General features: G+C 42.9%; 1 protein-coding gene across 4 annotated transcripts in view; it reads right to left on the minus strand.

Annotated features, from left to right (window-relative positions):
* Positions 1-1315: 1315 nt before the first annotated feature.
* FAM169A (family with sequence similarity 169 member A) overlaps positions 1316-12594 on the minus strand; it is a 40393-nt gene continuing 29114 nt past the window's right edge. For all 4 annotated transcript variants that reach the window (XM_065047320.1, XM_065047319.1, XM_065047321.1 and 1 more), the window contains exons 11-13: positions 11962-12127; positions 6398-6604; positions 1316-5694 (exon numbers count right to left, since the gene is read on the minus strand). In XM_065047320.1, the coding sequence (XP_064903392.1) occupies positions 5158-5694; positions 6398-6604; positions 11962-12127 (910 nt within the window). In that variant the 3' untranslated portion in view covers positions 1316-5157. The remainder of the gene's footprint in view (positions 5695-6397; positions 6605-11961; positions 12128-12594) is intronic.

Genomic DNA, 12594 nt, shown 5'->3' on the forward strand with positions numbered 1-12594 from the left:
AATGTGAGTAACATTTGCTTTGGGTGTTCTTGCATTAACAAGGGTTTAAGGCTGGAGGTGGTCACATGTGCAATAAGCAGGTTATAGAATCACAGAGGAGTAACAGCTGGAAGGGACCTCTTGAGGTTGTATAGCGCAAGCCCCTTGCTGAAAGCAGAGCCAACTAGAGCAGGTGTCCAAGGGCCATCTCCGGTCAGGTTTTGAGTATCTCCAAAAATGTGGACTCACCTCTTTGGGGTTTGAGTGTCTGACCACTCTTACAGTTTAGAATGTTTTATGTTTAAATAGACTTTCTTACATTCCAGTTTGTACCCACTGCCTCTTCTTCTGTCACTGGGCACCACTGAGATCAGTCTTGGTCCATCTTATTTATACACCCCACTAGATATTTGTACACGAGGTTAAGATCCTGCAGAGCTTTCTCTTCTCCAGGCTGAACAACTGCAGCTCTCAGCCTCTTGTATGAGACATGCTCCAATTCGTTAGTCATCTTCATGACCAGATCATGTTGCAGATCTGGAACTCTCGCCAGGAAGTCAAGCTAACTGCTTTTGTACGAGATTTCTGATTTCTCTTGCACAATCTGATGACACCAGTACTTCATACTAAAGTCTACTATTTCAGTAGTTTAACACATTGATCTAGTCTAGACCTAACAACTTGCTATGATTTTTACTTCTTTGTCTAATGACAAGTCATTTGAAACTAAGAGAGGGTCACAAGCCAGTAAGTCTGGAGAGGCTTGGAGAGGTGGGATATTGTCCAAACAGATAAGCCTCCGCTTAAGTTCTCATTGCCTTACCCTTTACTGCATGTTAACAAAGAACACCAACAGAACACTTGCACTTTCTACAGCTGTCTCAAGACCGTTACAACATTTTGTGCTATTAACACGTGACTTCGTGGTGGAATAACACAATTATTGCACTTAAGACATTTAAATGTTCCATGCTGGAAGGAGTGCATTACATCATTTCTAGCTGGCTTGTCTATAGCAAACTACATTAATAACTGCTACTTTTATAGCAACTATGCAAGATGATGTAAACAGCGGAATGCATGCTGTAACATTCAGAATGGCTTTTTTTTTTTTAATAAAAGTCTGACGCTAATTAAGTAGGGGAAAATGATGCTAATTAAGTACAGGAAATTGTTTTAATAGGTGAAAGATTTTTCAATTAATAATCTCTGAGCTTTGGAAAGTCCGTGGTAGCAGACAGATTGTAAATTTATGCTAGTTCTAGTGAACTAACACATTTTAAACACACCTCTTGTATAGCGGAAGGGATTCAAATACTAAAAACCAAGAAAGAAATAATCACAAAATATAAGTTTAATTACTACTTCAAAACATTTCAAAAGCAGCCAAGACTACTAAAAAAAGGAAGAACTAACACTGTAACAATACTTAAGTACAATACTCTAGAAGAGCAACACAGCTTTCGTAAGATTTATAAACAGCATATCACTAGTTTAGAAAACATCTAACACCACATTTGTGAAAATAGCTTTAGACGTATATCCCCTTGGAAATAAGTTTCAGAACAGTCACTTTGAGCAGAGAAGCTGAAACTTAGGCCTATTTGTTGCTATGTTTAACTTAGTGTTGATGATATCATAAACTATTGATTTGATTACTGACATCTACAAAAGAAATGGCATTTTAAAAGCAACAGACTATGGTCAGACATAATTTCAAATAAGTTAAAAACACTTTTGAAATAAGCTACGTATGCATTTTCATGTAAAGGGCCATTAAACATGAGAACAACAAACAAGAATTCTGCATAAAATTAAAACTAGACCAGAAGACAATGTGGGAGAAGCAAAGCAAGTTCTGTCAAAAATTAACAAGCAGTAGAAGAGAGACATTTGAACAAATGTTGGATTCAAATACAAAACCATTGACCATTTAAATGCAAGGCTGAAGTTACAAATTAATGTTCTTTAAACTCTATTCCTAGACTAAATAAAGCTCAAAAATAATACTGCTTGCTTTCACTGCACACATAGTTCCATAGCATGTTGTAATAGCACTTGGTACAAACTTGTATAAAGTTGATCTTTTAATCATTGATTGCTGGTGCAATAAGATCTTAAAAATTTCTTAAGAGTTTGATGGTAATAAAACAGACAGTTGACAGACAAAAGAAAATTGCCCAAGCCTAAAAACTGCTGGTTTTCCCAAGATAAAACATTTCAGTTGATATAGTTGTCAGGTATGTTCTCTTGCATTAATATAAGAGAAGCTGTAGATTATTGAACTACTGTTCCAATAGGGACAATCAGTACAGCAAAAAAAATATTAAAGTCAATATTTTGATTTTGCTACTCTGCAAAATGATTGATGCCAAATAAGTTGCTATAAACTGCATCCTTGAACTCAAAGTACTGCTGCAATCACAATTAGAACAACCACCAGTTTCCAAGACTGTACTGGTTATCAACCCCAACAGCCCACACATTATGTACGCAACAGTCTGGTCATCAGCTACCATCTCAGATACCCCAGATTTACAGTGTTTTCTACCCAGCAGTAAACTTAAAAGATGTGACTTTAACTTCAGTATTTAAAACTGACTCACTGAAATGAGATCAGAAATCTGATTGCTCTCAGTAGAAACCATGACTGACCTAATAATCCTGTTGTAGTATTTATGTATTCAATACGCAAATGTCTTAGAAAATACTAATCAGAATCAGTTCCAACTTAGCCATGAAAAGTAAAAGCCAGATGAGTGACATTACTTTTTAACAAGCAGTGTTCTGACCTCACAGGAAATACAAGTGATAAATATAGGTATAGAAAAATCCACCTATAAGTAACTGGAATAACTGGGACTCGCTTTTCATAAGCAAAAGAACCCTTAACTTTTTGAAAGTGGATACATTTCTGTCAATTGAAGTATTCAGCAGATTAATCTTTAGTACAGCTTGCTCTAAAAATGAAAGATGAGTCACAATATGCTGTATTGAACCACCCTATTTTAAGCCACCAGCCCTCACAAATCCCAGATTGTTAGAATGCAATAAATGTGTTTTCTAGTGACTGGTTTGTGTGTGTGATTTTGGTTTTGTTTGGGGTTTGGTTTTTTTGTTTGTTTGTTTGTGGGTTCTTTTTTTGTTTGTTTGTTTGTTTTGGTTTTTTTTACAATAACTTTTAGCACTTAATGAGAAGCCATACAGAAGATAAGAGTTTTGTATCATGCGCTGTATTGAAAATGCTTGGTAAGTTTTAGAAATGCTTAAGGTTCACTTGAATATGTTTACAAACAATCATGAAAGATCTGGAACATCTATCTCATGGGGTTAATAAGGGCTACCTGCATATACACTGACAGGAAGTTACAGCTACATAAAATAACTCAAGAAACCCAGACTCAACTGAGTAATACAATGCACCCTTGATCTAAAGTTTAGGTAATATCTGTTTCTTAAAAACTGCCTTCTTTTTTTTTTCTCCCTGTAAACTGCTTTTAACAGATTAAATAGGAGTATGGCAGTTCATCAGCTGAAAGAAACATTATGGATGTATCTTATACAGTTAAAATATCTTACAAATACATTTAAACTTTATAAGCATAACATCTAAAACCAGGTTCTTACATTAGCCTCATAAAGGGATAAAATTAAGACAGGATTGTAACTATTCAAGTGAACCTTGTTCTCAGAAGTTCTGAACAGCAATTTCTAGATACTTCTGGTTTTGAGAAACGAGTGAGAGTACTTCACTGATCTTTGAAATGGCATATAGCAGGACAGATAGAGGTGTTATTTCCTGAGTTTTTAACCCATTACAAGAGGAACTTCATTTATTCAAAGAGACACATAGCAAACTAAGAAGTAACTTATTGCATGTGTGACAAATTAAGTATATGGTTTGCCAGGAGAACCTCTGAAAGGAAACATGCATGAAAAGCCCATTTTTGTTTGTTTGCCTACAGCAGAGTTTGGTTGCTGCTTTCAAGAAAAACTGTGAACTGGGAAACTATCATCCCAGGGATTACACCCAAGTTACAAAAAGAAAGTGGGAATCGGAAGTATTTGCAAGCAATCACCTTCTCACTCCTAAAGGCATAGAAGTTTGGCAAACAAGCATTTGCTGAAACACCCACTAATATTCACACTAATGAATGTCACAACCACCTGAAACGCCAGCACTCATGGGAGTCACACATCTGGCAGACGTGTTTCAATAGTTACCCCACAGTACCAGCTGAGTATTTGGAAAACACAAAGCACCACTTCCATTCAGACCAAAACAAGATCAAAAGTTGTCATATCCTTTTCCTGTAATGTAACAAGTAATCAAGTATGCACTAAATACATGCAAGTAGTTAGGAAGGCAGTTTAAATGATTCCATATATGTACTGGAGTCTACACTCCAGACACTCTGGAAAAACTTCCCAAGATGCTCGCTTTGAAAGCTACAAATAGCTCACTGTGTAGACATCTCTTAATCTTCACATCACTAACTTCATTATCAGAGTGTACTATGGCTGACACTATGCTGACAGCATTTCTACTGACTTGGCTGTTTCAAGTGGTTCTCACAAAAGACAGATGCTGTGCATGTTGTTTTCATCTACCAAGTTACACCTTGTGTATTTTGACACCTAGAATTACAGCATCTTACATCCTTTTAATCTCATCTGATAAAATCTATGAGAAGGGAACAAAAAGCAAGGAAGGATTTCTCCTATTCTGCTTCTTTTCACAGTACAAAATACAGATATTTAAAAAAAAAAAAAAAAAACAAAAAAAAAACCACTAGAGTGACATCTGGCCTCATGGAAGTCTACGGGAATTTAAGGAACCTTGATAGGTCCAGGATTTCACACTGCATTTTTCTTCCACAGCTGCCACCTCAAATATGCAAACTGTTCCCTTTGCTAGCACAGCCATATTTATTCAGTATGTATCCTTTATAAAAGCAGAAGACTGGCTGCTTACTTTCATACTCTGATGAAGCTCAGTGTCTAGTGGTTAAACATTCAAGAAAACTTGAGGGAAGGTGATAAATCCCAAGAGGAAATCCAACCCAGGATTTTAAACATGTGTCCCCTGTATCCAACATGGTTTAGTTACAGCCTAGTGCTTTACATAAAATAATAACTTTCTTATAAATAGATGAATTAACAGTCAATATTTCATTTTTAAGCTGGCTTTCCTTTTTTCTTGGGTGGACCTTTGTAGCCTTTGGCCTTTCTCCGCAAGTTTCTCCGATCTACAATGGGTACCTCAATTTCGGCTTCCTCAGAGCTGCTGTCGGCAGCCCGCTCCACTGTTGCCTGCGTGTACTGATCCATCTGCTCACACTCTTCTATGTGCTCTTCTGACTGGTTCTTCTGTTCCTCCTGTCCAGAAGGCTGCTGTAAAGAAACACCCTCCAGTTCAACCACTACCAAAGAGCTCTGACTCAAGCCAGAGCCCTCCTGTGAGTTGTGCCCTACTTCCTCATTTTGATCTTCCAACGAGGAAGCTGTTTTGGGCAATACATTTTCAGAAACAGATTCTTCTGCTGGTTCAGTTGCGACAGAGCTGGGCAGGCCATTATCAGATGGTTCCTCCGATGCTGAAGCAGCCACATTTTCAGTGGTGGGCTTTTCAGATTCTTGCTGTTCTTCAGTACCCTCCCCTTCTACTAATGGGCTTTCTTCAGTCAGCATTTCTGAATCATTTGCATTTAAAACCTGTAGGGGGGTGGGGGACAAGGGTGCCAAAACAACCAAAAGGGCAATTAACTTAAGATACAAGAGGCTGAACAACTATTGGCCCTAGCTAGCAACCTCAGAGGATATTTTGGCATTCAGCAACTTTTAGTACTATGAATACAGGCAACAAGCCGGTCCTTTCCTACTTTTTGCACCAGACTATTTTGTGAACTGCATCTGATATCCAGAGTTACTCTGCTATTTTCAAATTCAAATGATTCAAAAGGATTATTCAGGTAAAAATATTCTGAAATTAATCCCATGGCGGGGGGGGAGAAGAGTAAAATCTGTTCTAGAAGGGTATTTCACCAGTAATTAATTACTTGTACACTTCATCAGGGCAGAACCACCGGAAAAAAAATAAGGATGTGGCTTTTCAATTCATATCCAACTAATATCATAGTGAGAAAGAGCTCTTTCATTACTGCCAAGGCAAACTGGAGCAATGTAACTTTCTTTTTGGTATCGCATACATATATGCCTCACTACTGCATATTAAAACAGAAACATCAGTATATTCTGCTTATGGGTTTACATCACCCAGCCTGACAATTGCTTCTCTCAAGAACTTCATATGATGGTAGGGGCTATGTTCTATCTGTTACTTAACAAAAGACAAACACAACAAGATATGTACGCTCTGATGGAAAGATTACTTCACATTTTGTTTCAACTCTCTCACCTTCTCTGATACAGTGTCTTCTGAAGGTTTTGCCGGAGCCTCAAGAATTAAGGGAACAATCAGTGTTAAGGGTTCTTCTCCTTGACTCTCAACTTGCAATTTTGATTCACCACCTAGAACTTCATTTGCTGTTTCCTCTTCAGCCATAAATGAGGTCTTACCAGTTTCTTCTGTTACCTCACCATTAAGAGGCTCTGATGGATTTCCCTAAAATCAATCAATCAATCAATCAAATGTCTAAGCCATGATAATGCCCAGCAATTGTTCCCCAACACCAGTGGGTGTGATTTAAATTTGCAGCTTAATGTGAGAAGCAGATAGCTCAGGTACCTAGAAACATGTACTAGGAAGGCAGAGCAGCTAACTTAACCAGAGAATGAGCTTGGTCTGTCACCTGCACTAAATTTCTGACCATAGTTTACATTGTTTGGAGCCAAGCCAAGCAGTTTTCATGCACCTCAGCAGCATACATGCTGGAGTTACTCGTTGAACCCAACATAGTGTACGATCCACTTGCCCACTGATCAGTAAGAACATAAAATCCTGGAGGCATTCCTAGGCACAAAGGGTAATTAGATTTAAATTCAAGTTGTTAGCAAGTTGTAGATGAAAGGTAGATCTAACATCAAAGCAGGCAAGTTTTATGTGAAGTAAAAAGGCAAACAGTAGTCATTGAAACATACTAGCTATTGGTTTCTTCAAATAAACTTGTTTTTTTTGTTTAAATTAGAGATACTGGATGAGATCTTGAACTTATTCCCATTCTCCAGAGTTTTTAAGTAGGAGAACTCAATTACAAAAATTGGGTTGGTAGACAAACTAGAAATTCACTTTACTGAAGATCCTACAAAGTCTGTTGTTCAAATAAGTCAGCTGATGGGAGCCAGCCCAGCGAGAGCCGGAGCCGGCGGGGTTCAGCCGACCACGAGGTTCAGCCGAGATTAGGAAGCTCAGAGGGAAACGTACAGGGACAGCGTGATTCCCGGCGAGTCCCGATCCCCGCAGCCCGGGCAGCCATTGCGAGAGAGCGGCTGACGTGGCGGGGGGCGTTCCCACGGTGACGGTGACCACACCCCCTCCCCTTGCCTTGAAACATCCTTTGGGAGGGCACCAGGTGCAGGGAGGAGCAACCAGGTTGTGTAGTGGGTGAGTCCCACCCACACTGTGCTGCAGCAGCGGGTGTGGTAGCTTGTGTAGCAGGGTGCAGAGAGCACTTGTCGCTTGTCAGCCCCTCTAACTTATTGCCAGCAGCCCAGAGTGCTGACGACCATGGTCGCCTCCAGGAGGAGAGCTTGTCTGAAACAGACTGTAGCTACGCAGACTGAGGAGGTTCTATCCCGAACGGTGACTGTTCAGGTCTCCGGCTGCAGGGAGTGCCAGAGCCTGCTGCTGCCGGGGGAGGGAGGCCAGCTCTCCACCTGTGTGAGGTGTGAGCAGGTGCAAGATCTGCTTGACATGGTTGTGAAACTTAAGGAGGAGGTTGAGACGCTGAGGACCATCAGGGAGTGCGAAAGGGAGATCGACTGGTGGAGTAACACACTGACGTGCCAGTCGGAACGGTCCCAGGGAGGTACCCCCCAAAAGGAGATGGACCTCCTGCCCTCTCGGACAGAGGCGGAAGTCCTGAGACGGCCCTGCCCTTGTCGCTGTCGGGCAGAGGTAGGGGACCTAAAAGACTATGAGGGTTGTAAGTGTATGCCAGTTCGGCGTCATGGGCAGCCCCCCTCCCTGCCTGCTTTGCCTCCCCAGGTGTCCCTCCGTAATAGGTTTGAGGCCCTGGATCTTGAAGAAGAGGTAGGTGAGGAGGTGGTGCCAAGCCTGCCTACAAGATCACATAGGAAGAGGCGGTTGACTTCACAACTTAAGACTGCCTCTGATAAGAAAGAAAGAAGGGTGATTGTAATAGGAAATTCCCTTCTGAAAGGAACAGAGGGCCCAATATGCAGGGTTGACCCTCATCTTAGGGAAGTTTGTAGTGTACCTGGAGCCCGGATCAAGGATATTGCTAGAGAGCTCCCCAAACTGGTGCGCCCGACAGACTACTATCCGCTGCTGGTCTTCCAGACAGATGGGGAGGAAGCTGCTTCCCGTAGTCTGAGGGGAATGAAGAACAATTTCAAGGTCTTGGGAAGGATGGTGAAAGACTCAGGGGCTCAAGTGACATTCTCTTCACTCCTTCCATCTTCAAGAGACAATGTGGGATGGAATAGGAAAATTCAGTCTCTAAATGGTTGGCTCCAAGACTGGTGCTACAGGCAGGGCTTTGGATTTTTTGATAATGGTTGGTTTTGTAAGTCACCAGTCTGGACAGTGTCATGTGGGAAAGGTTTATCTCGCAGGGGCAAAAGGATGCTGGGGCAGGAATTAGCTGGGCTCATTTGGAGAGCTTTAAACTAGGCTCGAAGGGGGATGGGGTTGTAGCTGGGCTTGTCCCAGTGGGGCAGCATTCTAAAACTGATGAGGACCGGGTGGCCTCCTATGCCCCTAGGGAGAAATTGGTGTGCTCTGCTCGCTCCCTGAAATGCCTGCACACCAATGCGCGCAGCATGGGGAATAAGCAGGAGGAGTTAGAATCCTATGTTCAGTCGGGAGATTATGATATGGTGGCAATTACAGAAACATGGTGGGACAGTTCACATGGCTGGAATGTGGTCATGGATGGCTATGCCCTTTTCAGGAAAGACAGGCCAGCCAGGCGTGGTGGTGGAGTTGCTCTCTATGTGAGAGAGCAACTACAATGTACTAAATTCTGCCCAGGAGTGTATGACGAGCGAGTTGAGTGTATGGGTCAGGATCAAGGGACAGGCTGGCAGGGGTGACACTGTTGTGGGCGTCTGTTACAGGCCACCAGATCAGGCTGAGGAAGCTGATGAGACCTTCTATGGGCAGTTGAGAGTGGCCTCACAGTCACAGGCCCTGGTTGTTGTGGGAGATTTTAACTTCCCTGATGTTTGCTGGAAGGACCCTTCAGCCAGCCAGCCACAGTCCAGGAGGTTCCTCCAGTGCATGGATGATAACTTCCTCATGCAGATGGTGGAGGAGCCGACTAGGAGAGGTGCACTGCTGGATCTCATCCTCACTAACAAGGAGGGTCTGGTCGAAGCAGTAAAGGTTGAGGGCTGCCTGGGTTGCAGTGACCACGAGATGGTGGAGTTCAGGATCTTGTGTGGCAGGAACAGAATAGCAAGTAGAATTGCAACCCTGGACTTTAGCAGGGCTAACTTTGGCCTTTTCAAGCAATTGCTGGGGGAAATCCCATGGGCAAGACTGCTTGAAGGAAAAGGGGCCCAAGATAGCTGGATTGCATTCAGAGATTGCTTCTTCCACGCTCAGGATCAGTGCATCCCCACACGAGGGAAGTCAAGGAAGGGAGCCAGGAGGCCTGCGTGGTTGAATAGGGACCTGTTGGGTATGCTCAAGCAGAAGAGGAGAGTTTACAGGTCATGGAAGCAGGGGCTGGCCACTTGGGAGGAATATAAGGCTGCTGTTAGAGGATGTAGGAAGGCAGCTAGGATAGCCAAGGCCTCCTTAGAATTACAGCTGGCAAGAGGGGTCAAGGACAGCAAAAAGAACTTTTTCAAATACATAGCAGATAAAACTAACACCAGAGGCAATGTAGGCCCACTGATGAACGGGGTGGGTGCCCTGGTGGCAGAAGATACAGAGAAGGCAGAATTACTGAATGCCTTCTTTGTCTCTGTCTACTCTGCCAGAGGCTGTCCTGGGGAGCCCTGTACCCCTGAGACCCCGGATGAAGCCAGGTCAATGGAGGAGTTTGCTTTAGTCGATGAGGACTGGGTTATGGAGCAATTAAATAGTCTGGACATCCATAAATCCATGGGTCCAGATGGGATGCATCCGCGGGTGCTGAGGGAGCTGGCTGAAGTCATTGCTGGACCACTCTCCATCATCTTTGCCAAGTCTTGGGAAACAGGAGAGGTGCCCGAGGATTGGAGGAAAGCAAATGTCACTCCAGTCTTCAAAAAGGGCAAGAAGGAGGACCCGGGTAATTACAGACCGGTCAGCCTCACCTCTGTCCCTGGGAAAGTAATGGAACAGCTTATCCTTGGTGCCATCTCAAGGCATATCAAGGATAAGAGGGTTATTAGGGGCAGTCAGCATGGCTTTACCAAGGGTAGGTCATGCTTTACCAACCTCATAGCCTTTTATGAGAATGTAACAAGGTGGATGGATGATGGCAGAGCGGTGGATGTGGTCTACCTTGACTTCAGTAAAGCCTTTGACACAGTCTCCCACAGCATCCTCACAGCTAAGTTGAGGAGGTGTGGTCTAGACAATAGAGTAGTGAGGTGGGTTGCAAACTGGCTTAAGGAGAGAAGCCAGAGAGTGGTAGTCAATGGTGCGGAGTCTGGTTGGAGGCCAGTATCTAGTGGAGTGCCTCAGGGGTCAGTACTGGGGCCAATATTATTCAATATATTCATTAACGATTTAGACGAGGGAATAGAGTGTACTATCAGCAAGTTTGCTGATGACACTAAGCTGGGAGGAGTGGCTGACACACCAGAAGGCTGTGCTGCCATCCAGCGGGACCTGGACGGACTGGAGAGTTGGGCGGGGAATAACCTGATGGAATTTAACAAGGGAAAGTGTAGAGTCCTGCATCTGGGCAGGAACAACCCCAGGTTCCAGTACAGGTTGGGAAATTACATATTAGAGAGCAGTGTAGGGGAAAGGGACCTGGGCGTCCTGGTGGACAACAGGATGACCATGAGCCAGCACTGTGCCCTTGTGGCCAGGAAGGCCAATGGCATCCTGGGGTGTATTAGAAGGAGGGTGGTTAGTACATCGAGAGAGGTTCTCCTTCCCCTCTACTCCGCCCTGGTGAGACCACATCTGGAATATTGTGTCCAGTTCTGAGCCCCTCAGTTCCAGAAGGACAGGGAACTGCTGGAGAGGGTCCAGCGTAGGGCAACAAAGATGATTAAGGGAGTGGAGCACCTCCCTTATGAAGAAAGGCTGAGGGAGCTGGGTCTCTTCAGTTTGGAGAAGAGGAGACTAAGGGGGGACCTTATTAATGTTTATAAATATATAAAGGGTGAGTGCCATGAGGATGGAGCCAGGCTCTTCTCGGTGGCAAAAAATGATAGGACAAGGGGTAATGGGATCAAGCTGGAACACAAGAGGTTCCGCTTAAATTTGAAAAAAAACTTCTTCTCAGTGAGGGTGACAGACACTGGAGCAGGCTGCCCAGGGAGGTTGTGGAGTCTCCTTCTCTGGAGACATTCAAAACCCACCTGGACATGTTCCTGTGTGACCTCACCTAGGCGTTCCTGCTCCAGCAGGGGGATTGGACTAGATGATCTTCTGAGGTCCCTTCCAATCCCAAACATACTGTGATACTGTGATACTGTGATAATAGAATATTCCCTGAAATTAATTCTATACCAGCCTGCCTGAGGTTCTGAGATATACTTCTCAGCAAAGCAGTGGTAAGAAAAATCAAAGAGTTGATAGTCACACAGATCAAGCAGCAATAGCCATATTTAACATAAACTGTAGCTGTATTCCAAACTTATCTGCTATCACTATTGCACTTAGCTCACCTCCTTTTCACTCCGTTTCTCAGGGGGTGATACACGTGGCTCTGCCTCTGATACAGATTGGCCTTCATTTTCAACAATCATTTCCTCATCCTTCTCAACAGTATTCTCATCAGATATCGCTATGGTATCTTCAGAGCTTTTAGATGTTTGGGTAGCACATTCCAGCCTGCAGCAAGTATTAAGACACATCCTTTAATCTTTGAGATTAATCCATAATTTTGGCAATCTCAGCAGTTAAATTCTTTTATGACCAATTATAAAGTACCGTATCACATGCTTGCCATAGGAAATAAGAATGCATAAAACTACCTACATCTAAAAATGGCTAACTCCTCATTAGGAAAAAAAAAATCAACTGCTCTATCTCACTACAACTATCTCACTTCCATTGTATGGGAATAAAAGTCAGAAATTTGTTTGTTATTTTAAATCTAGAAAGTAGTAATCCATTACATATTTGGAAACCACAAAGGGGTGAAAAAGGAAGCAACTTCTCCTACTCCCACTGTAGAAACATTTAAAAATTGCAGAGTTATAAAAGCAAATGTTTGTATAATTGTTGAATATACATATATTACCAAGACCATGACTGGAAAAGAATTCAAGGCCATAAACACATCATGGCTGAAGATG

Source organism: Columba livia, chromosome Z, assembly GCF_036013475.1.
Source record: "Columba livia isolate bColLiv1 breed racing homer chromosome Z, bColLiv1.pat.W.v2, whole genome shotgun sequence".
Taxonomy (NCBI): Eukaryota; Metazoa; Chordata; class Aves; order Columbiformes; family Columbidae; genus Columba; species Columba livia.